The following is a 24,689-nucleotide window of genomic DNA, read 5'->3' on the forward strand; positions in this document are numbered from 1 at the left end:
TATGAAATAGATCTTCGGTCTCTGACTTTGCAATCAGCAGAATATAAACATGCTTTCTAAACTCTAACGCATTTTTCACCTGCAAAGTGAAGGATCATTCTTTGGTTGACCTAGGAGCTGTAGTCAGTCACTGAAATGCATTATTTTTTTCTAATGCTAGTAAGGTGCTTCCTGTAATTGATAAGGTAGACTGTGGGGAACCCACTTAGACGTAAGAAAGGGAAAAGTGTCTCTAAGACAAAGTTCGCAGTTCCTGGGGGGCAGGTGGGTACCAGCCTGGTCAGACTGAGAGCTGAGACATCATGTCCCAGAGGAAGCACCGGACATTGCCCTGGCCCTGTCTACAGACTTTGGACAATAGTTCTAAAATGCTGGGGAGTGAGGCTTGGAAATCCTGGTGCAGTGTCATTCTTTCCCATTCTTTCTTTACCAGTGGGCAGATTTTATCCATCTGCCTGAGCCACTCGAATATTGCTAGGGCAGACTGGCTGTGGTTCTGGCAATTGGCTTTTCTAGATACTGAATCAATAACAAATCATCTAATGAAGAAACATCATCCTCCTTAGCCCCAACTCACATGACATCTCAAGGCTGGTCCAACTGGAGGCTCCACCCTGGAAGTTCAGATGTGTCCGTGGTGCTTGGTGTTGCTTGTAGCTTTCAACAGAGACAGCACCTTTTTTCCAGCCCTACCTGTGAAATAGCTAAAATCTGCTACAGTAATGACTCGAAGTTTCTTTTTTTCATGCTATTGATCACGTATACTACTTACTACCGATGATAATTATCCTTCACAATTTCCTCCGCAGACTTTTCCAAATTCAGTGAACACATTCATCAGCTAGGACTTAGTAAGTGGATAGTCCCTAATGAGTTTTAGAATCTTGAATAGGTTGGAAGAAAGGCAACTTATTAGGAGAAACTTCTGAACATCGAGTAAGCCTTACTACCCCCTTGTGAGCACTGTAAACCTTTCAGCAGTTTAGTATGTAAAGCTGAGAGATTCAGAATTACCACAATACGAGACAATAAGTTAATAAAACCAGGAGTGAATCCAAGAACTCTTAACTTTGAGTCCACTGCTTTCACGGCAGAGCTCTGTAGAACCCCTTTCAATGGTGGACCGAGTAACACACAGAAACCCTAACATTGTGATGGAATCTGGGGCTTGACGTAACCCCTTTAATCTTGCGTGCCTCTGGCCTGTCTTTTATCCTCACAGTGGAAAATACTGATGGTCCACTGCAGAGATGTGTTCAGTCCAAAGTGCAACACATGCAGAAATACCAGACTGAGTTAGAACTTCTGTTAATAAACGTCACTGGCAGAGGACCTTCGCTTAATTAGCAAGTCAGACTCCTGCACCATTAAAGCAAGTGCAAATCTGGAAACGCTTTCAACATTTCCACACAAGCCTGCGAGATTTTGGGTTACAGAAAGGCTGAATTATTCCAAAGGTGTTTCCCAATTATAGTGACAGACTGAGACATTCAAAGCTCATTTCTCTCGTCAAGTATTTAATTGCCGTTTCATGTACTTTTACGCATAAAGTTTCCTTGGGTCAAAATGAAATTGTTCAATAGCCACAGACCAACCCAGGAGATTTAGTCCTCACATACCATCCAAATATAGCACCTCTAGTCTCTAAGAGTGGTTTAGAGAGAAAGGGAAAAAAAAAAACAACCAGACTTTTCCTTTCCGATCTGTCAAATAACAGTTATTTTTATGATCCTTTTTCTGGAGAATCATTCAAGGGGGACCGTACAATCAATGAACTTAGCCAATTTGTACATACTCAGAAATCACAAATATGCTCTCCTATACTGTATTTGACTCCAGTTTTTCCATGTGTTATGAAATACTTCAGATAAAGAGAAATAAATGCTATATAATACAGTCACCGTGCTGATTCACAAGAAAACGCTCACACACAGTTCTCTGTGTCCTCCTGCTCCGCCACCTCCCCTGTGCTTCCCCCCAGGAATACTCACTATACGGCACTTGGCACTTCATCATTTCCTGGCGCTCATTGTATGAGATTCATCCACAGAGGGAAGCACTTTGTCAGTTTCCCTGCAGTTCCGCAGGTCACCCCGTGAAGACACCGTAATTCACGTGTCGACTGTCCCATTGATGGACATCAGAACTACTGACATTAAGAGCGTTGAGAATAAGGCTGCAGAATGCGGGCGTGCACACATCTGCTCGTGCGTGTGAGCAGCTGTTACCTCGGTGACTGCAGCGTTAGTGACTCACTGTGTTGTAGGTCATGCGCGTCTGCAACTTCATTCGATCATTGATTCGCTTCTCCGAAAGCTACCACTTCAACTTTTTCATAAAGTTAGAATCATCAAGCTTTCTAATTTTGCCAATACCCATGAAATAGAACAATTTTTCGTATGTTTAATGGCCACTGGTTTCTTTTGTGAATAACCTTTTCACATCTCTTCCCCCTTTTTTAAGTTGATTTCTAAGTGTTATTGATATGTTTTGGATACTAAAAAATAGAGTCTAGCTTGGAACATGAATATGGAGGGCTTTAGTAGGAAAAAGGCCCCCAAATGTATTTAATTGAATGTCTAATGTGATTTTATATAGTGAAAAGAAACTTGGATTCTTCTGAGGATATAGAGAAACATTTGAGATAGATAGAGAAAAGTAAGAAAACAATAGAGGTGATTATTAAGTTCCAGGCAAAAGAAAAACTTGAGCAAGAAAAGAAACATAAGGTTTAACTTTAAATAACATTTGCAGAATAATAATAGTGTAAATACCATTATTGATTTAACCAAAAAGGGTGGTATGACTCTTATCAAGTAGGCTTGTGTGGGGGTGTGGGATGGAACAGAACGTAGTACAGAATCAGATGTAACTTAAAACTCAAGGAATCGCAGTACAAGCGGGTCACTGAACAGTGTGGAGAAACCCCCTGAATAAATCACCTAGACTAGTTGAAAGCATTTTCTTCTGAGGGCTGGAGTTGGAAACTAAGAGGGCTGAACCAGGGAGCTGTTGTTTTTCATGGTGTGTGTATGCAGAGGAGGAAAAATAAAAATAAAAATTCTCTTTACCCGACCTTGCTCTGGCCTGAGACGCCCCACAATGATTCCCCTTGTACGTGTAAATGTTTCTTACAAACGGGCAACTTCTGCTTGGTCGTCAGAGCCTCTGGTGTGTCTCCTGTTTCTTAAAAACAATCAGCCTAAAATAATTCTTATGCTGAAGAGGCATCTTTTGGGTTAATATATTCTGCTCCCCCTTCACGTAGTAAGTAAACGCCCTTTTAACATTTATGTAGGGTGTTGCTTTCATAAGAATAAAAACTAAGTTTAAAATACTATATGTAATAATTACAAACACACACCAAAATGGCCTACGAAGCCTGTGAACCAAATGCTTAACAGTGTTTGTATTGAGTTGAATTTGATTGAATTGAATTGAAATTGTAATTTATTTTCTATTTAATACTTTTCTGGGTTTTCTAAAATTTCTAAAAAAAAAAAAAATATATATATATATATATATTCACTTTTTAGCAGAAAATCAGTGCCTTTAATGTTTTAGATGGAAAAGAACTGGCGGTGAAGACCAGATCATCCTTCCTAGGGTGTGGGCAGGGCTGGGGAGCGTGGGGCGGACTGACGGGACACTTAGGCGGGCGCAGTGACGTGTGCTGGGGGCCACAGGGCCTGACCCAGAGCGTGTACACGGGACCACGGAAGAGGCCAAGTGAACATGTTCTGGGGAGAGACTGGTTGCGGGCATAAGGTTGGGGGATACGTTCTGAGAGACTTTAATGTTTCTTTTGGGGGGAAGCTGGGGCCCCATTTACTGAGCTGGGGAATTTGTTTTGTGGAACAAGCCGAGTTTCCTTTTGAAGATACTGAGTCCTTCGTTACACAGCGATGGTCAGGACAGTCTAACTGCTGTAGCTGACAACCCCGGTTCTCAGTGGGCCAAGGCAACGTAGCTCTTCATTACAGCAAAAAGCGGGAGTGAATGTTCCTGGCTGGTGGACCCCTGCCACCACCACCCTCCCCTGTTGTCAGGGACCGGAAAGAGCTTAGAGGACCACGCAGGGCATTACAGGGACCAGAAACGGAAGTGTATCAGTTTCCCTCAGATGCCCCGGCCGTCAGCTATCACATGGCCCCAGGTAAGGGCAGAGAAGGCTGGCAACTAGGTGGCCTTAGTAAAATGCACAAAAAGAAAGCAACAGTTTGGGTGGACGTGCAGCTTTGTCTCCACTCCAGACACCGGGTGGGGAAACTCCGGAGTCAGAAAGGAGAGGCTGAATCTCAGAAGTCTGAGCCAGAGAAAAGACTAAAACGTTACCACTGTGTAAATGGTACTTGAGTTCACGACGAGGAGACTTAGGGGACGTATCAGCTGAGAAAGAAGGAGCATGAACGAGACCCAGGGGACGTGTGTCAGCAGAGGAAGAGGATGGAGGCAGAGAGGAAATGGCCAGAGGTGGAGTGAAACCAGATGGGAGGACCATGTGAGAGAGGAAGCGAACTCAGGGACGCTGGACGTCACAGAAACGGGACTCATCAAAGGGCATCAAAGCTTCCGTTGACCTTAGCAAACAGAAAGCCATGGAGAGCTTTGACACAAGCAGTTTCAGTAAAGGTTTGCAGGCAGAAAACAATCACTAGGGGCTGTGAGGGAATGGGAAATGAAAAGCAGGAATAACCCTCTTGATTCCTTCAGTGATTTGAAGGGACGGAGGTAGTGCCCGGGTGATGGAGTGCTCTGTGCCTTTGTTCGGAAACCATTTGATTTCCTACTTTTGTTAGTCAGATATACTTAATTGCCAAATAGGTTCCGATCAGTGCAACCACACTGGGTTGGTATAATTTCAATGCAAAAAAAAAAAAATTGCTTCACTCAAGAATGCCCACAGCAGGAGTCTGCAGTGATTGATTGCAGTCTGTCCACCCTCCTTATTTACGTATGTAGGACTGGGGGCGCCAGCTTGAGAGCCCGCGTTTCCCATTGTCTGTGACAGTCATGAATTCTCTGAACTAAATCCTGGAGCAGGGAAGACTTAGGCTTTGTGGGGGGGCATCAAACAGTCCAGGACTGGGCACTTTTAGAAAAAAGAAAACGTCTTGGGGGAGGAGGGGCGGGAAGAGAGTCACCAGGAAAGTTACCTTGGCGGACAAATTAATCCACACTATGTGAAATGTCAATTCCGTTATTAAAAAAAAAAAAAAGGTTAGTAATTCCTCATGCTCACCCAGGGTCCTGGCGAAGGTGGGAGTGTAAAGCCGTGTGACCTCTATGGGACACTTGTCAGATTCAGTGTGATGGGGGACGCTCTGTTCAAATTGGGGAGGGGCTGAAACTGTCGAGAAGCACCTGCTCTCTCCATCCCTCTGTGAGCCGGAAAGCCAGCCCTTGCTCCGTCTGAGAAGTCAGAGCCTGGGCACCTGAGACCTTTGTGAATTGTGCCTCCCCAGCCGCGCCCTTGCAGAAGCCCCTTGTCCCGGGCTGGGAAACTCACTGAATCCCCCTCAGCGGAGCAACCCGAGCAAACGGGGAGGGAAATCACATTTCCACCCGAGAAAGGATGAGCGGCTGTGACCTCGGGCGGCCCATGAATTTCAAACGGCTCCCCGCTTCCGGACGCCCGGGGTCGGCCCTCGTCAGCCGGGGTGTGCAGCACGAGCGTTTGCTGACGTGCTCATCGAACACTCGCAGGAGGCTGCAAGCGAGCTTTCAGCTCATAAAACTTGCCCCTCGGAGCACAAGAGGAGCACAAGTAAACCTGTCTTTCCAGCCCCGGCGTTTGAAGCAGACGAAAGGGTGGTTTGCAAGCATCTGACTGTCAGAGACGCAGGGGGAAGCCCGGGTTTTCAGCGGGAGCCGGGGCGCCCCAGTGCTCTGCCGGGTGGGACGTGGATGGATAGTGCAATTTTGCTGAAACGAGAGAAACATCTGGGGGACGACAGGGCTTTGCCCCTTGTAGCTTTCTTGGAAATCAGAACCTATGCCCATTCCACAGAACCCACAAATTCCAAACTCTTCACCTAGATGGATTCCCAGCAGGCAGAATGCTGGTGGACTTCGTCACGAGGTCCGTGTAGCAGGAACAGTCTTCTGTCAGCCAGATTCTAAAGAAGTAACCCTGTGGAAGTACCCATCTGCTTTCATTTTGGTTTTGGTTTTTGTTGTTTTGCTATCTAGAGGGTAAAAATGTCAGAAGAGCATAGAGTCAAATTAGTGTGTTTTACCATAAATCCTACCTTATTGGAAAAGTAATAATGCTCATTTGTTGATCTTAAAAACCTATCCTGGATACAAAAGTATAAAACCTGAAAGGAGCTACTTTAGAATTCTCCTAATTAAATTCTGTAGGGGAAGACTTAGGCTTTGGAGGAGACAAGAATAGCCCAGGATTGGGCAGGATTAGAAAAAAGGAAAACATGATGTTGAGTTTATGTTCCCAGAACCATGGACACAGTTGCCAGATCGTAGTCTGTGCTGCCCTCTGGTGGACAGACATCAAAACCATGTCCCCTAATTCTTAAAATCAAGTGAGTTTTCAAAAAAAAAAAAAAAAAAAAAAAAAACAAAGGCCTAGATTCAGTTCATATAGCCATCCTATGCGTTGAAAGACAACCAGGAGGTGGAAGGAAACAGCCAGTTTCTTGGTTTCTTCCTTTCTTTTTTTTTTTTAATGACCAGAAAGTCCCTTAATTTTGAATACTCTTTTCTTTTTCTCTATTGATTTGTCTAGAATTTGAGACTTCCAGGTAGATTTTTGAGATGCTCCGTTTTTTTTACTCCATTGAAGAGAATTCCCATGACCCCCCACCCCCAATACCAGAGTGTGAAAAGGAATTTTTGATCAGTTAGTCTTATGATTTGTTTTGCTACATTAACCAAACCATTCAACTAACCTTGCTCTGCTAACTCACCTCGCTCATCCCAAGGACGGGAGCACCTAACTTCTGCCCCCGGATTTCTCTGCTTGGCGTGTCTGGAGGTGCAGAGGCGTTAACACGCCCCAGGGCCAACTTCAACCACTGGCACACAGGAGCTGGGCAGTATTTCTCCTTGGAAGTCTTCTGGCGGGCACTGATTGAAAAAAAAATTGTGCTTTGTTTTTTGGGTTTTTTTCCGTCAGTGCTCACTCAGAATGTCTAGTTGGACGGAGTTGGCTGGGGTGGTTATCAACTCAGCACCACACTCTTTCTTTCCTTCCTTTTGTACTTTTACTGGCTCCTAGCTCCTCCTTCCTGGAATCAGCTCCAAGTAAACCATCTGCGCACAAGACCTGGCTACACATTCTGTTTGGGTTGGAGGGCGGGCGGATCTAGACTCGGATGGGCATCTGTCAGCAAGTCCCAGCCCTCTTTGAAACGGTGGAGAAGAGCTCCCTTGGCTTTGCTCTCACAGCAGCTCTACGTAAAACCCCTTAGGCTATTTTTTTTGCTGAATTCTGAATGATCTCCTGATAACAAGCACTCTTGTGTTGCCAGCCTCAGTACGCACAACTCCTCCTTTCAAGCCTGCGTAACAGAACTGTGTGTGGAGAACTATCTAAATAGATTGTCCTGGATCCCATCCTGAAAGTATGGTGTTAGAATCTCTTGTGGTCCTTGGGATGCCCAGCCACGATTGATCACCATTGGTCTAGAGAACTCCGTTTTCTCTCCAGTCCTTGCCCTCCACCTTCATTGATCCATTTACTCTCAAATCTGTTATGGGTGAGCTACATGCCAGGCGCTGGGCGAGAAACTGGGGATGAGACAGTGACTAGGGCTTGGTCCATTTGGAGGTCCTAGACTCACCTTGAATGTCACTCCTGATTCCCTTCCACTAACTTGGACTCACCTTGATACAGAACTTAGCATGTGGCGCTGAACTGGTTTTTCACGCTGTTTCTTCTCCATGACATGCTCTCCAAGCCCAGTAATTATATGCATTATTGTGATTTGCTCAATAATGTTGTGAGCAAGCAGGAGACAGACGGAGGGAGGGAGGCTGGCGGGAAAGCCGGTGGACCATCCCGAGTGTCCCAGACATCACGCTTATTTCAGACAGAAAGAAAGAAAAACAAGCATGACCTGTTGATGAGCTGGGCACGCTCACAGTGAATCCTGCCAACAGCCTTGACTTAGACATACTGTTTATTTCCATTTGAAAGACAAATAACTAGCAGTTCAAAGAGGTGAAGTGTCTTGCCCACGGGCATGTTTTCTCCTCCTAAGCAGAGTATCTGGAATCGAACCCCTAAGCTCTTGGTGAGAAAAGGGCCCAGCTCTTCTCTGAGCACACGTGTAGACGTGACTGCTGGAGTGTGTGCTCGTGGGTGTGGGCCTTCCATTCCACGGAAGCTTCTCAGAGGCAGAAATAATACTTGTTTCATCCTTTCCAGGAAGAGAGTCAGTGTTTCACAAAGTCACCACCAGGAGAGGAATACACTCTTCAAGGGATGTTCTTCTGTCCTTTCTGATTTGGTGGCATTAAAGGTCTCTGTGGTCCTGCCAGAAATTTTCCATCAAGGCTGTTGTCCAAGTTCTGGTGAATGACTTTGAAATTTAAATTTTTCCCATCATCTTCCAGAAGGAAGGCTGAGGTTCAAAAGGCGTATTTCTTTTTTTTTTTTCCCCCTCCTTTTCCCCACGGCCTTCAGTGTCTCCTTCTTCCCACCATTGTCCTTTCCCTGGCCCGTAACAGAGCTGGAAAACGTTTTCGTGTACCTTCAGCTGGCTTTCTTCCTCCCACTTCTCCGTTCTTTATGCTTCTGAAGCTGCACCTTCCCTGTGGGACTTATGCCAAACAGAACTGCCCTGCGCCGTTTGGGACAGGCTGGGATGTGTTCCCTGTTTCTTTAGCCTTAAAAGCACAGGCACTTACTAGCCGGCCTCAATTTTCCTCTCCCCTCTGGGGGTTGCACTGCCTGGCTTGTTAAAGTGGAAATCATAGATTTCTCTAATTACATACTGTCGCCTTTTCCGTCCCCCCATCCCCTGAGCTCAAAATTAGCAGAGGGTGGGACTCTGATAGAAGCATCTAGAAGGGTTTCAGCACACGCCTTCGGGGATGCTGCTGGCTCTGAGTGAATGAATGTACCTCAGTGTGCGTGTGTCTGTGTGGGGTCGGCTGCTCTGGGTGTTCGGTCTGTCCGTGGTTCTGAGGTCAAGGACGTGACGGCCAGTGTGTGAGGAGAAGGCACAGCTCAGGAACCTTCGCCTTGCAAATGCCACACTAGACAGTCAAAGGAACAAATCAAATACTGCTAAACACTCCACTCAGTTTGCCATTCCTCATTCATTTCACTTATTCCACACGTGTCCTTATACTGTCTCTGCATCGGCCAATCTTTGTGTTTCTAGTAAAAGACTGGAAGGTTTCCACTCGATCATAAACTTACTTTATTTATTTTTGGGGGGAGGAGGAGGTAATTAGGTTTACTTATTTATCTCAGTGGAGGGACTGGGGATTGAACCCAGGACCTCGTGCACGCTAAGCACACACTCTACCACTGAGCTGTACCCTCCCCCTCTCTTGTTTTTTTAAAAGTATTAGTTTGCAGCAGACTAAAATTTTTTTAAAAACCAAAAACTTGGTTCCTTACTACAGATACTTTAAGAAGCACTTGTATAAAAAACTGAGTGGAAAATCTTCTTTTAACTAGAACTCAGAAAATTGTATTAAATTTATTTAAATTTTATATAATGTATAAGTATTGTGTAAATATAAATATATATAAATAATGTATAAATATTCTGAAAATACTGGAAAGGACATACACCAACATTCACCAATATTTCTGCCTTAGCTGTCATCACACGGTGAGTCATGACCAGAAAATGCGTATCACAGTCAGAAAGTTATTTAAAAAAGAAGTGGAAATATTCCTTTTTCTACTCTTGATTTTCCTCCTCTTTGCTCTCCCAACTCTGTCAGAATTTCAGCACTTGGGAATGCAAACATCACAGCCTCTCAGCAGCTTTTACCAATGGCTTCTGACTGCATTCATTTTATTAAAGAGTTTTCAATTAAATCCAGTGTTGCTGGAACAGAATATTTCTTTTAAATACTCAGGCAAAGCACAGTAAAGCTTAACGCGGGGCTGGAAACGCATTTTTCCATGCCGTGATACTGGATTACCTAAATTTCAGCTCAGCTCAGCAGATGCAGTGAACGACAGTCACTGCCAAGAGGCTCTGGTCCGCCTTCAAGAACATCCAGGGTGATTCTTACAGATCAGACGGGCTCAGTGCGCCCGAGACGTGCAAACACACTCACACACAATTGCACTTCGGCGTCGGAGCCATTACCAGCCGTAACGGAGCTCAAGGAATGATGAGATTGGAATGCAGACTTGAAGCCTGAGGTGGGAACGCCAACTCACCTGCTGCGTCTACATCCACGATTGCTTTAAGAATCAGATATTAGGTAGGCAAGAGTCTGAAGACAGACTTTCCTTCCTAAATAGGGCTTTCAAGTAATCCCATCAGATTGGGTTTCAAGAAAATTATAAATGGACTTTAACAGAGGAAACTAATCTCCCCACTAAATATTGCTACCCCCTTAATTAGGAAACTCATCTTCATTACAGACGCATTAAGGTCTGCTTGTGGGTGAGATACATGAATGTCATTATTAGCTGAGGGATCAATTTTCGACAAAAGTTAAGACTTTCAGAGTCACTACTCAGCTCGCTTCCGATCCGGCTTCCCCGCCCACCCGCCGCAGCGGGGTTCAAATGCATGCCTTCTCTTCTGGAACCTCATTTCTCTCTTATTTTCTTAACATGAGTTTCTCCATCTGGTTACGCAGAATTTCTTCTCAGTTTGCTTTCCTGGTTCCTCTGACTCCATCCAGACTTTGAGCGTGTGAGGGGCCACTGTTCTTTCTCTGCCCCATTTTGTGTTGCATCGCTCCTGAGCCACCTCGGCCAGCCCTGCGCCCTTGGCTCCCAGCGACCCCCCTCCTGACTTACCCCGCTCTGTCTTCAGCCTTGGGACCTTCTCACGCTTGCAGCTGTGTGCAGGCAAGACCTCGCTTTTTGGAGCTTCACGTGTATTTATTGCTTTTTTACAAATTGGAGGTTTGTGGCAACCCTGATTAGAGCAAGTCTGTCAGCTCCATCCTTCCAGCAGCATCTCTGTGGCACAGTTTGGTAGTGATTCTTGGAATAGTTCCAGTTTTGTGTCGTTCTGTCCATTCTGGTGACCTGGGATCAGTGATCTTCGATGTTACTACTGTAGTTGTTTGCGGCACCAGGACCCACCCACGCGCACAGAAGATGACAGATTTAGTGGACAAATGTTGTGTGTGTTCTGGCGACTGCTGACCCCCTTCCCCCATTTCTCCGCCTCTCCCCGGGCCTCCCTCTTCCCTGAGACACAGCAATAATCATAAAACCAGGCCAAGTGCTAATCCTACGATGGCGTCTAAGTGTTCAAGGGAGAAGAAGGGTTGCAGGTCTCCCACTTTAAATCAAAAGCTGGAAATGATTAAGCTTAGTGAGGAGGGCAAGTCGAAAACTGAAACTGGCCAGATCCTTGTAACTTCCTATTCATCATCATGGTGCATCACAAACGGCCTGAATATCTCAGCATTTGTTCTCATTTCTACGGGTCTGCAGAGTGACCATGGTTCCGCTGACCTAGGGGGCTTAGTGGGAGCTGCTGCTTCAGACCGCAAGGCCCTGAGCTTGGCTTTAGACTGACGGTGAGGGTGAGGCTCAGGTGAGCTCCAGAGACCTCCCATCTCCTGGAACCAGAGGCTCCTACCGTGCGGCTCACGGTGATGGACGCCCTCGGGGCGAGCTGCGCAATCGCACGCTGAAGCTATTCGTGACTAGTCCACTAATATCCCACTGGCTAAAGAAAGTGATGTGGCCAAGACCAAAGTCAAGGGGTGGGAACCGCACTCTGCCTCTGGTGTAAGAGTCAGGTAGCAAATGCTGTGGGGGTGTGATCCCAAAACAGAGCACAAAGAATTAGGGAACAGGGGAGGGTATATAGCTCAGTAACAGAGTGCTCGCCTAGCATGCATGAGGTCCTGGGTTCAGTCCCCAGGACCTCCATGAAAAAAATAAGTAAGTAAACCTAATTACCTCCCCCTGCAAAAAACAACAACAACAACAAAAAAGAATTAGGGACAGTGGTCCAATCTACCACTTAAACTTTACACAAATGTCTCCAAGTGCCTTTCCCCCACCACGTGCTTGAGCCTTCAAGTGGTCTGGTTGCTCCTTGAAAACAGATGAGGAGAAATATTAAACAATTAAAAAAAAAAAAAAGAATGTAATGAAAGTACTCATAATATAAGTGAAAAAAACCTGCATACTATAATCTTAACTTTGTATTTTTTAAATTGCAGATAGAAAATGAAAGAGGAAAATTAATTTCTCTGCCATGAAGTAAGGTATTTGTTTTCTTTAAAGCAGCTTGCATTTGAAAATTTTGTTTGTAACAATCATGGACAATCAGAATGATAAATATTATATGCATGTTGATATTATTCCATTTTAGAAAAAAAAAAAAGTAAAAAGCAAATACAAAACAAGTCAACCAGGAGACAGCAGGTGGGGAGGGGAAGGGGAACCATGGTAGCAGGCAAGAGGGCAGAGCTGTTTGTATATTTACAACCACTACCTCGTGCTCATTTGAACTTTTTCCAGGTCCATTAAAGGCCGGATCGCACTCATGTTTCTCTAGCAGCAATCACTTGTCTTGGAAGGACTGGTGTTTGATCCAACTTGCTTATTGCCATGACTGTTTTAATCCTGTCTGCTTCTTGGGGTAAATACTCCTTATGGACCTGAGGTCTGCAGAAGACCCTCCCCCCAGGTCTTCACCCTGGTTTGCAGCTCACGTGTACGGTGGTCGTATCTCATCGCCAAGACCTGCCCACCTCCACCAACGGCCTGTTGTAGATTACATGCCCTGACATTGGACGCTCCAAGAAGGCAGAGAGGGTTTGCTGATTGGGTGATTTTAAAGGATTATCATCTGAAATTGCGTGTGTGTGTGTGTGTGTGTGTGTGTGTGTTGTGGGGGTGGATTTAGTTCAACTAGCAGCTAAGCTTCTGTGTTCTTGTGTTCTGGTGGCCTGGGAGCGAGTGGTTTCAAGTCTGGCCTTTGTGTCCTCTGGAATCTGGGCGACGCTACGGAGTAACTCACCGTTATTTTGGCTCTACCGTTGCCTTCTTGACTCCTTCCATTTTCTCAGATACTCACCTTGCCCTTAACTCTCAGGAGATGCTTTCACAAGCACATCTTGTGCTTTAAAGGGGACCTTTAGAATGGAAAGGTTAAATTGATGTGCCGTGTTTGATGCCTTCACAATGATTAGAGGCTTTACTCGTGATATATGCGTCGCCTACCGTATACCTGATAACCACTCTGAGACACAAAAGGGATGCATTTTGACTGAAAAAAGAAGCTGAAGTTTAGAGAGAGAGAAAAAGTTTTGTACATGGTCTACCTAAAGTCTGAATCCATGATCTATCCATGGCTTGTCCAATATCTTTGTCCAATATTTTGTGATCTACCCATAAAAATAAAAAGGGTGACGTGTCAGGTAACATTAAAGTTACTTTGGACACACAGCGTACCCCTTCAAGTCATCCCCTGGATCCCCCACTATATAAGAGAAAAATCTTTGACTTTGTATCTAGCCGATCCTAAGCTTAGATCCAGTCTGTGCCATGAAAACAGGGCCAAGTCACGTCACTTTTCCAAGCCCCGGCTCCCTCCTGTTTAAAATGTGGTCGTCAGCACTTACCTCGCATGACGGTGAAAAGACCAGTGCTGGTAACTGCCAGCTGCTCCCAGGGTTAGGACCAGTTCAGAATGGCAGACTCCTCTCCCCTTGCTGTCAGAAGAGTTACACGTCCCAGACGATTTGGGAAAAGGGCAACAGTGAAATATCCAGCCACTCTGCTAAGGGTCTGATTTAGGGAAAGGCAGCAGTGAAGGGTCTGGAAGATCTTCCGTGTTGGATGTGGGGAGATGTGACGGCGTTCAGATCAGGCAGCCCTCCCATCCGCTCTGCACCGAGCCACGGGAGGGTTAAGCATAATGCTCACAAAATCTGATCTCATTTCATGCTAAAGTGTTGTCATGAACTGGTGCTTCCTAGAATATGACATCCTTGTAAATAAGACCCGGGTCTACTGTATCATTGAAATGTTTATGGCGTGTCCAGTGTGCTGGGCACTGTTCAGCTGTTCAGTGAAAACAGTCAATGACAAGTTACGCCTATCTATGTGGTAGACAGGTCCTTTCCTTCCAGAACAAATCACAGAGATGGTGGCAGCAGCAAGTTATTTCTGGGGTGGAAAATGGGGATTGTGACCAAGGTGATTAGAATGACCATCCCTAGAAGACAAACTATGGTCACCAAAGGGGAAAAGGCGGGGGAGGGGTAAACTAGGAGGTCGGGATTAACAGATGCACACTACTGCACACAAAACACGTAAACAAAGCCATACTGTAGAGCACAGGGAACTCTATTCAATATCTTGTAATAACATAATGGAAAAGAATCTGAAAAATAATATATATATATATATATGTATATGTATATATATAAAACTGAATCTCTTTGCTGTACACCTGAAGCTACCGTTGTAAATCAACTACACTTCAATAAAAAAAAAAAAAAAGAATGAAACCACAAAATCTCAAGCCAATTGAGCTGAAAAAAAAAAAAATGGAAAAGGGAAAGGATGCCTTCCACACTGGCATTTCCCAAAGTCCTTGCAGAAGAGGGAACCTTAGGACCCAGGAGTTGACTCTGAGCCTGTCTTTACAAACACACTCTAGCCGTCCTTAGAAGCAGGTCCATGGGTAGGTGGCCCTACTTCCCAAGCCTCATCTGAAAGCTGGGACAACAGCAGTACCTACCTCGGGGCACGCTTGTGAGGTTGAGTGAACTCGAGTGTGTGGGTGGCCCCGGCACAGCTTCTGGCTCAGCTCGGTTGGTGGGGACCTTTGCTCTAACGGCCACACTGCACATCACTGGTTCTGTTTAGAAGTACAGAACCTGGGAACTGGGTGTGGAATCCACCAGCAACTAACCCAGCAGTGCCACCTGGTGGCCACTCTGTCACACTAGGAACCTGCAACTTCCTAAAGGGCAGGAGAAATATGCCGGGAGAGACCTCTGTTTCTAAGGATGTCAGCAAAAAGACTGCCTTTTTGATCCAGGAGAGACTTTTTCCTAATTACTACAAATGATGCTCCTTTTACAGAAAATCCAAAAATAATAAAACCCTCTGAGATTAAGCACGAGTTATATTACTTCTCATTTTATTAATTTTGGACTGCAGCTAAAAGAGTTATCTTTGACAGCATTCCTTTACAGAAAGCATTATTGAACGTGAACTTTATTGGGACTATTGAGAATTGGCAAAGCACTCAGTTCTCCTTGGAGAAAATAAATTATGAAACAGTAAACAGTACATAGATGTGGGGTTAAGAAATCATGGTTATTTTATATACAAGGAACACCATTATTATTATTGTAGCTTGTTTTTTCATTCTCTAGTCTTTTTTTCCTCTCATCTCTATCTCTTTAAACCAAGGATTCTTCTCCAGAAGCCTATGGATTCATTTCAGGGAATTCCCAAAGGCCCTGCCTTTTGAAGCAAAAATTTTGTGCTTATGGGTGGTGATGGTGGTACCAGTATCTTTTCAAAAGCCAACAATTCCTGAAAAACAAACCAAAAAAGAACCCTTGCTCTTAAAAAAAATTCCTAGGGAATGTGAATAAAATTAAATTCAAGATCCTCAAGTCTTGTTTTCTTAGACTCTTCAGTAATTCCAGTCTTGCACCTTTCTCTTCCATCTCCTCTGCCAAGAAGTGAACGTGACCTGTGACTCATACGGGGAAGGGGTGACATAGAAGCTCTCAGAGCCCAGGCACTGACGGGGAAGCTTTCTCCAAACCTCCTCTCAGGCGTGAAGACACCACGTGGGAAATCGCCTTGATGCAGTGGTAGCCTCCAAGTACAGCATCATGCGGTTTTAGGGGCCCAGGAACAGGAAGGTTCACAGATCATGTAAAGATGCTGAAATCACACGACTTACTACATCGGTTAAGCCCCCACAGCAAGAACAAGGGGACTGCCCTGGGGGAGGTCAGCTCATCTGGGGGATGCTTCGGAAAGAGTGGAAGGACCACGCTCACTGAAGGCTCTGCATCTTCACACTTCTGCCTGCTTCTGCCTCTGACACGTCATCTTTGTCCGCAGCTGGTGTATTTACAAGGACCAGAGATGGCGTCTGAGCAGGGCGGGGCCCCAGGAGAAAGAAGCCCATGGAACCTGCGTGCTGCCCTTGGGAGAAGCAAGGTGAGTGACTGAAATCTACCAACGAGCCTGAGAAGTTGCCGCGAGTGCCCAAGGGTGACCGAACGGAGACCTCAAACATACTGAGTGCCCCACATTTCTCATGTATGTTGAAGGTTTCATGAACGCATGGTGTTTTGTGTATATTTAGTGCGTCATAAACACACATCGCTTTCTTGGTCTTTCCATTTCTCTTTTTGTGTTCACACTCATTTGCTCTACATACTTTGTCCATCTTAACAGTTACTTACTTTGCTGTTTTCAATACATCTTAGGAATTTCACTCCTGTCATTTGCCTCTTGTCTCCTCTAGTAGAATTAAGTATTCTGGAACCATACCGCAGATGCGTATTACAGCAGGGGATATATTTGGCCCTTGAATGTGAGATCTGAGTCAGCTTGGATGATTCTGGACCAGAGACGTGGAGTTCCTGCTTCTCTGATTATCAGAGTCATCCACAGCTTGAAGAATGGACACTTTTGATTCGAGGTGACCTGAAGTTTAATCCTTGCAGAGATAAAAACCACGGGGGTCAAAAGAAATTTCCTTATTATATATAATGAACCCCCACCCCCGCCCCGGTCTTCACACAAGATACAGCTAGGCATGTTTGGAGACAGGAGCTGAGTGACCTCTGAATCCTTAAGCATAAAAATTGGGAAGAGTGTGTCTACACCTGCTACACCTAAATGGTCTACACCCTAAACAGTGGTTTTCTCGGGTCGCCTTGCATTAATAGAATAATCCCTCTTCTCTCACTTTTTGCTACCAAGGATGTTTTTTTTTTTTTTTTTTTTTTTTTTTTTGAGAAATTGTGTAGGAAGCCAGCAATACACCCAGTTAAACACAGACAGTCTCTCCCTCAATCCGTCTCTGGAAGAGTGAAGAAAAACACAATGGCCCAACTCAGTTGATTTTAATTTTCATTTTTTATTGAAAGCTTCATCAAAGAAAACAGAAGTTTAAACCTAACATCCACTGATCTACAGAAAGCCCAAGGAATGAGGGAGATGGTAGCTAATTCGATGGCGGTACAGATGAAACAATTAAAAATAAAACCAGAAACACCGTAGAGTTACAGAATTTTCCATGACAGTCAGAGACAGCAGTACAAAATGCTCTTAAATAAAAGTCAAAATTGAATGAGGTTTCAGAAGTCCCATGAAGTCAGATACGGCCTGAAACAAGGGTTTTAAAAGAAGCCATGTTCCATTTTTTTTTTTTTAAAGAAACTGAGTATTTTATAGCAAGCACACTTTTACATATTTTTAAGTTAAAATTCCAATTATATTCTTCTTCTTTTAAAATAAGTGGAATATTAATTTCCAGATTGGAGAAAACTTTTTCAAGTGTCTCTTTGAAATAGTTTTTTACAGTCCTTGAAAAGTATGGAATAACTCCCTTTTTGATAGATGAGGAAATAACATATTTTGGGGAGCAGGAGAAAACATCTTTCTTAATAACGTAAGACTGGAGGGTTTAAAATACAAAGCGTAACACTAAAGTTATGCTTTGGACACGATTTAAATTTGAAATAGTTGTTTTAAAAAATTCCACTGGAGTGTCAGGTCATTCAGCCTTCATGCAGTGACGCAAAGTCAGAAGTGACCAAGCAAGGCATTTTGGGGGCGAGGGGTGCCGATTTAACCAAGAGCTGTTAGGATATTCTCATAACTCAATTTTGAGTTGACCTCTTCTACTGGTTCAAATTTCCATAGTGAACAAAATCAAAACAGCTTTCTTTTGAGGGAAGCCAAATCCTTTCCTACAGTTTTTTTTTTTCTTTTCCCTTTATTTATGCAAGAATACAGCCAACTCTCAATTGTTTGTGGCAGATGGGAAAGGGACATTATGGATATTAAAACCCCACGGTAAGGAATGCTCTGACATTAATTTTACCAGTGATTTCAGACTGCTTCAATAAATCAATCCTTAACAGGAAACAAAACAGACAGATTTGAATTTTATTTCCGAATGTTTCTTTTTCCATCCTCCTGGTGAGATGCTAATAAAAGGAAATAGAGCCCAGGTCCTAATAGCTGAAAAGAGAAGACAAAACAAGTCCACACAGGAGGTGATTGGCCTTTCAAAACTGGGGGCGACGGGCATTCCTGCACGACTCAGTCAGCAGAGCGGTCACTGACTAGAGGGGATGAAATGGAAGAGAACGGTGACCCAGTGGCCCCGTGATTCTTCCTGTGGCCCCCAAGCTTGATCTGACCCCTGCCTCAGCATTAGAGCTTCTGAATGGAAGAAACCTTCCTGAAAGCATTATTTTCCCTCCCGGAAATACAAAGAAAGAAATATTGAGACACCATCCAGCTTTTTTATTTTCCCACATGACAGTGAGCATATGTTGGGGTATAAAACCAAAGGTAAAAGAGATCACCAGTCGGGGCGAGCTCCCCTGCCTTCCATCATAAAAGATCGTTCGGGCCACTCAGGGATCTCTGTATTTCACTTTTGTACTTTCCTGAACTCAACGTCCTCCATGAAGGACAGCCGTGACCAAGAGCACTTGGGTTAAGGGACCAATTTCATAGTTAAGGATATTTGGGAAGAAGTGTTAAATTAGAGTTAGACTCAGCTGTCTTCTGAGGCCACAGTAGATGCCATTTGCAAAATCAGTCGCTTTATGAATGAAACCCCACGGTTATGCTGCCACTGGGAGGGTTCTGTGTACAGAATCCATGAGCCTGTTTAATTTCCATCAGTCCCTCAGGCTGGAGTGGGGGGGCTGTCAGTGGCCGCGAGCTCAGAATTTGGAAGCACGTCAGTCACAATAACATGAGAAGCAAAATCTCATCCTTACTCCGTACTGCAGACAAGACAGTACAGATCAAGGCTCCATGACGTGTTTAAACTTCATTACGAGATGTGATTCCTCAGATGTGCTGAATGCTGCTGTATACGTACATGAAGAGTCTCCTTTCATTTGACTTTAGATCATATAAAAATCTTTATCACTGAAACCCACTGAAGAACTTCTCTCTGCTTAGCAGCTCATCTTGCAGCGGTTCATGCACTCGCATTAAGAATGGGACTGAATTGTCAAGTGTGCTTTCAGTCTCCTCCTAAGATTATAATCTCTGCCTGGACAGTCCGTGGAATCTTTTCCTTCAGCACAGAGAAGACAGCAAAGGTCTTGTTTAAATCAAATCTCCCCTTTCATTAATGGGAATTTTAGGCCACTGGGAAAGATTCACAGGTATATATAATACACACACCAATTATTCCAATAAATTAAAAAAAAGAAAGAAACAACAAAGTCCTTTTATTTTGTAATTCATGGATTGAAAATGATTGCAAAGCAGATTTGCAAGGGGTTGATGTATTCTGTAGGTACAGTGAGCTGCCTGCTCCATCCAGCCTTCCCCTGCTCTTGGCTTCCCATCCCTAATATGAACGCTTTTAACACCACGCAGTTTTTCATTAGGAGGGGTGCCAAGGAGTCTTACACGCTGTCGAATGCGGCAGATCTGTTAAGCTCACAGAATTGATTCAAAGGAAGCCTGGGGACAATGTCTGAATGGTTGAAATCTACCAGGGAAAAAAACCAAACTCTGACCAAACTGGAGTCAGGCAGATTTTTTTTTTTTAGATGATCATGTTACTTGCAAAATTCCAGACAGCCTGCGTTAAAGGACCAAGAGCCGCCAACCCCACGAGCGTCGTCTTTAGTCCACCGAGGGTTGGTGACATCTTCAGAAGGCGCAGCCATGCCCCGAAGAGGTCCCCATCACTCTGCAGACTTCCCCCCTGACAACACCTCCTTGCTATGAAAAGAGTACGCCTCCTGCACGACGATGTAACTGGAGTCTGGGTGGGACGGCGTTCACCCCGCTTGGATCGTGGCTTTAGTTTGTTTCCTGCCACTTAGGCTAAATCTTGGCAAATTATGGTCGAAAGGGAAAATGGAAACATCTGAATACAGGCTCGAATACTTTAAAAAAAAAAAAAAAAGATCATAGTCCTAAATTGGATTCAAATATGCACAGTCTCTACTGTTGATTAACTTAGGGTTGTGCTGTCTGTACGCGCTGAACACGTGCTCCGGTTGGCTTCACCCTTCATGCAATGTTACGCTGCTTACCTGTGAACACTTTTATTTATTTTTTCCCCCCAGACTTGACTCCTGAAAACAATTATTAGGTCACATGACATGTGCAAATTTGAACAGGCGCCTCTTTTTCCCTCTTTTTTTTTTCTTTTAGATTTTAAGTTAGAATGTTACAGAATGGCATAATATATATAAAAAAAAAATGAAAGCACGAAACACCACACATGGACACATCAAATGACAAGTGAATTCCTTTTGCCTGAAGTGGCTTAAAAAAAAAAAGAGATTAATGAAGTTTTATAGTTGAAAAAGAAAACGTTGCTGAATGTATAAACGAAGCAGTCGTTTTGAATAGAAACAGGAAGGTACCCAGCACACTCATCAGCCGCACGGCAGCTGCCTCTGAGCCTCACCGCTGATGGTGGAAATGAGACTTTCTTTGTATCACATGAGGTTTTTTTTAAGAGAAGAAAAAGACAGCATGTTGGTTTCATATTCAAATGAATTATGCCCAAGAGAATCCTTATTTATACAGAGTTCAGAGACTGAAAAAGAGAAACAGAAAGCACAGTTGCCGGACAGATCTGCTGCTGCCCCGCTGCAACTCGAGGGCCCATTTCTCAAAGACAGAACTCAAGTGCCACCCCTAAGACACATGAGAAGGTGACGAATGGAAGAGAAGAAAGTATAAATCTAGGACTCTCTCTAAAGCATGGAAAAGCCATACGGATGAGTGTGACCAGATGGGATTGCTCTGTAGCTACATTTTCTCGGATATAGTTTTGCCTGTAATTTGACCACAAAGATACAGACTCGCTCTCTACGTATGAACTTCCAGTTCACGGGTTTTCCAACAAGAGAACTGAGTCTACTTCAGCACCAGGCCCTTTGGGTGTAGGTCATAAATAATGGAATATCGATCATTTGCTTATGAGTCAAACTCATTACTCATGTTGACTTAATGGGGATATGCTTTACCTTTTAAAATTTTTTTAATTTTTCTTTTTTTTTTCTTTTTTTTTTTTTTAGTTTCTAAAAGCCTACCCTGTTTGCTTTATACAGTGCACTTTATGCATTTCCCTCTTCCTTCTGGACTAAGGTTCCTGTGACTCCTTTGTGAAAAGAGTTTCACCTGTTTGATTCTGAAGATACGTTAGAAAAATAATTCTACTGCATGATTCAGTTAACAAAGTTCCATTGTCCTTAATTTCAGGTTAAAACTGAAAACAGGTTGAACGTGGATTTCATGAATCAAATATGCAGAGATGTTTGCTAAGTCAATTTTCATTTTAGACAAAGCTTTGCATCCTTCTCAATGCAAATGTATCTCCTTTGGCTTTAACAGTTGATCAAATCTAATTATTTTGGTTCTTAGTAATAGAAATCATACAATTTCTTGATTGTCAACTAGCATTAAAAGCTTACCTAAATTCCACTAATAGAATCCTCAGTCTTATTGGTCCTACTTGCCTCAGAGAGTTAGACTGAAATTAAAAAAAAAAAGTCTGTTTTGTCTTTCTTCTGACAACACATGAAAATACAGTGAAAGGAGGCAAAAGGCAAAAAAAAAAAAAAAAAAAAAACCACAACCAAAAAACAGGAAACCCTCTCCAGTTGCAGAGTCAAAGTGGCTATTCATGGTGGGCGACGAGGAGACAAAACCTAGAAGTGCAGGAATTTAAAAGAAAGACTATGGTTACACAGTGAGACCTTTTCCGGCGACCACTCACCACTTAACAGAGAATCACTCAGCTCTTTTGCCCCGTGAACTTCCAGACCAGTTCAGGAAGTAACTTGAGTTCAAAATTCACGTAAAGAAAAATCTCCACCTGTTAAACAAGAGTCTTAGCTCATTGGTGGCCATCAAGACAGATTTCAGTATTCAAGAGAGCCAGGAAGGAGCCACAAAAGCTCATGGGATTGAAAGCCTTCTGGCTCGGTTGCTTGGTGTCCAGAACTCTTCATGGTGATACTGCTGAAGACAGGAGGAACAAGCTTCTATCAACAAATACACATTTAAAATAAAAACAAACAACTTTTTTTTTTTTTTTTTGCAGTATGTAAAACACCAGTGGAAGGTAGTTTAAACAAACAACAAAGTAAGAACTGGTCCGGCCATGTAGGTCAAATAAAATTTTTTTTTAAAAAAAAAAAGGAAAGAAAGACAACCTCTGTCTTCTGAACTGCAATAGGTGCCACTTCATCTTTGGTATAAAATAGGCCATCCATAGGCTGCATTTGATCACAACTAGGAAAGACTACAGAAATTGTCAACAATTTCTCTATCTATTGCTTTTTTTTTTTTTTTTTTTGTGGGTTTTGTTTTGGGTTTTTTTTGCACTTTTTGACCATAAGCTCCTATCTAAAGTGTTTTGTTTTTCAATGCTCTTAAGCTAGGTTTTGCAATGTGACAAGCAAAGCTGACTAAAAACTTTGTAAAGCTCATAAAAAAGACTGCAGATAAAAAGCACTAATGCTTTTGCTAGCGTTCACGCTTTGTAAATTAAAAAAATCTGCATTCTGCCCCCCAAACACGCATTATTTCTAATGCAGTTGTTTTGAAACCAATGTTAATAACTTTACCGTCAAATGGTTTAGCCTTCTAGAATGATTCAACACTTAAGACCAAGTTCATGAAAAGTCCCAGCGTTTTCCCGATCTTTGCAGTTGCCACGGTTTCTTTTATCAACAAATTTTCTTCAAATGAAGAAAAACATTTTCTTTTAAACTGTACAGTTTTTTTTTTCACCCTAAAAACTCATAGTCTTAAACTTCTGTACCAGTGAAAGCCGGCACAATGTTTCAATTCTTTCTTGATTTTTTTTTTTTTAACAAGACGTTGACGCTTGCCTCGAGAGCTTTTGACGTCCTTAAAATTAAGGCAATTAAGATTCAAGATAAACTTTACCTAAATATTTCTAAGAAAAAAAATAAAATAAAAAAAAACCCACTAGATTTAAACAAGAAGGGAAAAGGATGTAGTAGCTTAATTGCTGAGGAAGACTCTTTGTTTCCATTTCTGCTTGCCTGCCTCTTGACATCGGATTTTCTGTTTAAAAAAAAAATCTATCTACACCTTCAGTTAAATTCTTAATTCAAATATTCTTCCAGATAAACGTCAACTTCCCGTGTTTTGCTTTGTTGTCATTGTTGTTTTCCTCATCTGGGATATTTTTTTTCTTTAATTAAAAAAAAATGATGGCAAAAATAAACTTTCAGACCCCAAAAGGAACCATTTGCACAGCACATAAAAACACTTCGTTTTCATTGGGTAAAGTAGAAAATTAAGAGTGAAAAAAGAAAAAGGATTCCATCGACGCCTGTGCAAAACTGGAAGCCAACTTCTCGTTCAACGAAGTTTCTTCATTCAAGGCAGAGTTTCGGACGGACATTCTTCAGTCTCGTTTATGGTCTGTGAGAACAATGGAACAAGAGTGGTCATTAGAGCAAAGCAACTTTGAAATCACCTTCTGCGCTGGTTTCCAGCGAGCACTCTTGAAAAGCCACCGAGCTCCTTCAATGCAATAGAGTCGCCAAGAAAGTGGTACAAGCCTGTGAGGCTGCCAGATTCTGCCCCTTTCACACAAATACATATTTGAGCTGCAGAGCTGGTTCGTGTTAAATACCGTGGCGAATCAATCAAGAACATCCTTCAATGCTGAAGTTGTAAATACGAGAAGCATACCTAGAGAAGCCAGGTGCACTATGTTCATGGAACGTCTTCTTCGATGCCTGGCTTACGTTCTAGCTCGCCCAGACATTCTTTGAGTAACTCTGTCCTTTTAGAACTTCCATGGGATTCATCACAAACTCAGTCAACAAATCTATGCGCCCCTACCAGGTACCCAGGATACATCTGGATTATAATGGATACAGATGGATTATAATGTGACCTGTAGTGTATTATAACCAGGATACATATGGTTTATCATATGATAATAATGGATTGCATGTTACCTCCTGGTGCTCGCCAAATACAGTCCCATAAGCTTACGGTCTATGAAAATATGTAAGATGGGGAAGAGAGCCTTGAAGTTTTGTTGACTTTCTCCCTTCTTTTCTTTCTTGCTCATCATCTCAACAAGGATTTAAATTTTTGACAGCAGGGGCTCTATTCTATTTCTGCTTTTTACTCTCCAGGAGTCGGCCAGAATGAGATGCATATAATAGGTTTTTAACTAGATAAAAGCCATTTCTCTGATAAGCCACTTTGCCTGGCCCAGCCCACGTGATGTCTTCTGTTTCCACCCCATCTCTGTTGCAGGGTCGAGCTTCAGATGGCTTGATCTTTTCTCTTAGCT

The 24,689-nt window shown here is 43.2% G+C and overlaps 2 protein-coding genes across 6 annotated transcripts in view; one reads left to right on the plus strand and one right to left on the minus strand.

Annotated features, from left to right (window-relative positions):
* LOC116657289 overlaps positions 1-24,689 on the plus strand; it is a 319,209-nt gene that overhangs the window by 177,573 nt on the left and 116,947 nt on the right. For 4 of the 5 annotated variants that reach the window (XM_032459393.1, XM_032459395.1, XM_032459392.1 and 1 more), the window contains exon 1: positions 15,313-16,330. In XM_032459393.1, the coding sequence (XP_032315284.1) occupies positions 16,046-16,330 (285 nt within the window). In that variant the 5' untranslated portion in view covers positions 15,313-16,045. Of the gene's footprint in view, positions 1-15,312; positions 16,331-24,689 lie in introns of those variants that run through there. The other variant, XM_032459396.1, reaches the window with a different exon arrangement.
* RBMS3 (RNA binding motif single stranded interacting protein 3) overlaps positions 17,239-24,689 on the minus strand; it is a 629,715-nt gene continuing 622,264 nt past the window's right edge. Inside the window, exon 15 of the mRNA XM_032459382.1 lies at positions 17,239-23,800. Coding sequence (XP_032315273.1) covers positions 23,794-23,800 — 7 coding nt within the window. The 3' untranslated portion in view covers positions 17,239-23,793. The remainder of the gene's footprint in view (positions 23,801-24,689) is intronic.

Source organism: Camelus ferus, chromosome 17 (assembly GCF_009834535.1).
Source record: "Camelus ferus isolate YT-003-E chromosome 17, BCGSAC_Cfer_1.0, whole genome shotgun sequence".
Classification (NCBI taxonomy): domain Eukaryota; kingdom Metazoa; phylum Chordata; class Mammalia; order Artiodactyla; family Camelidae; genus Camelus; species Camelus ferus.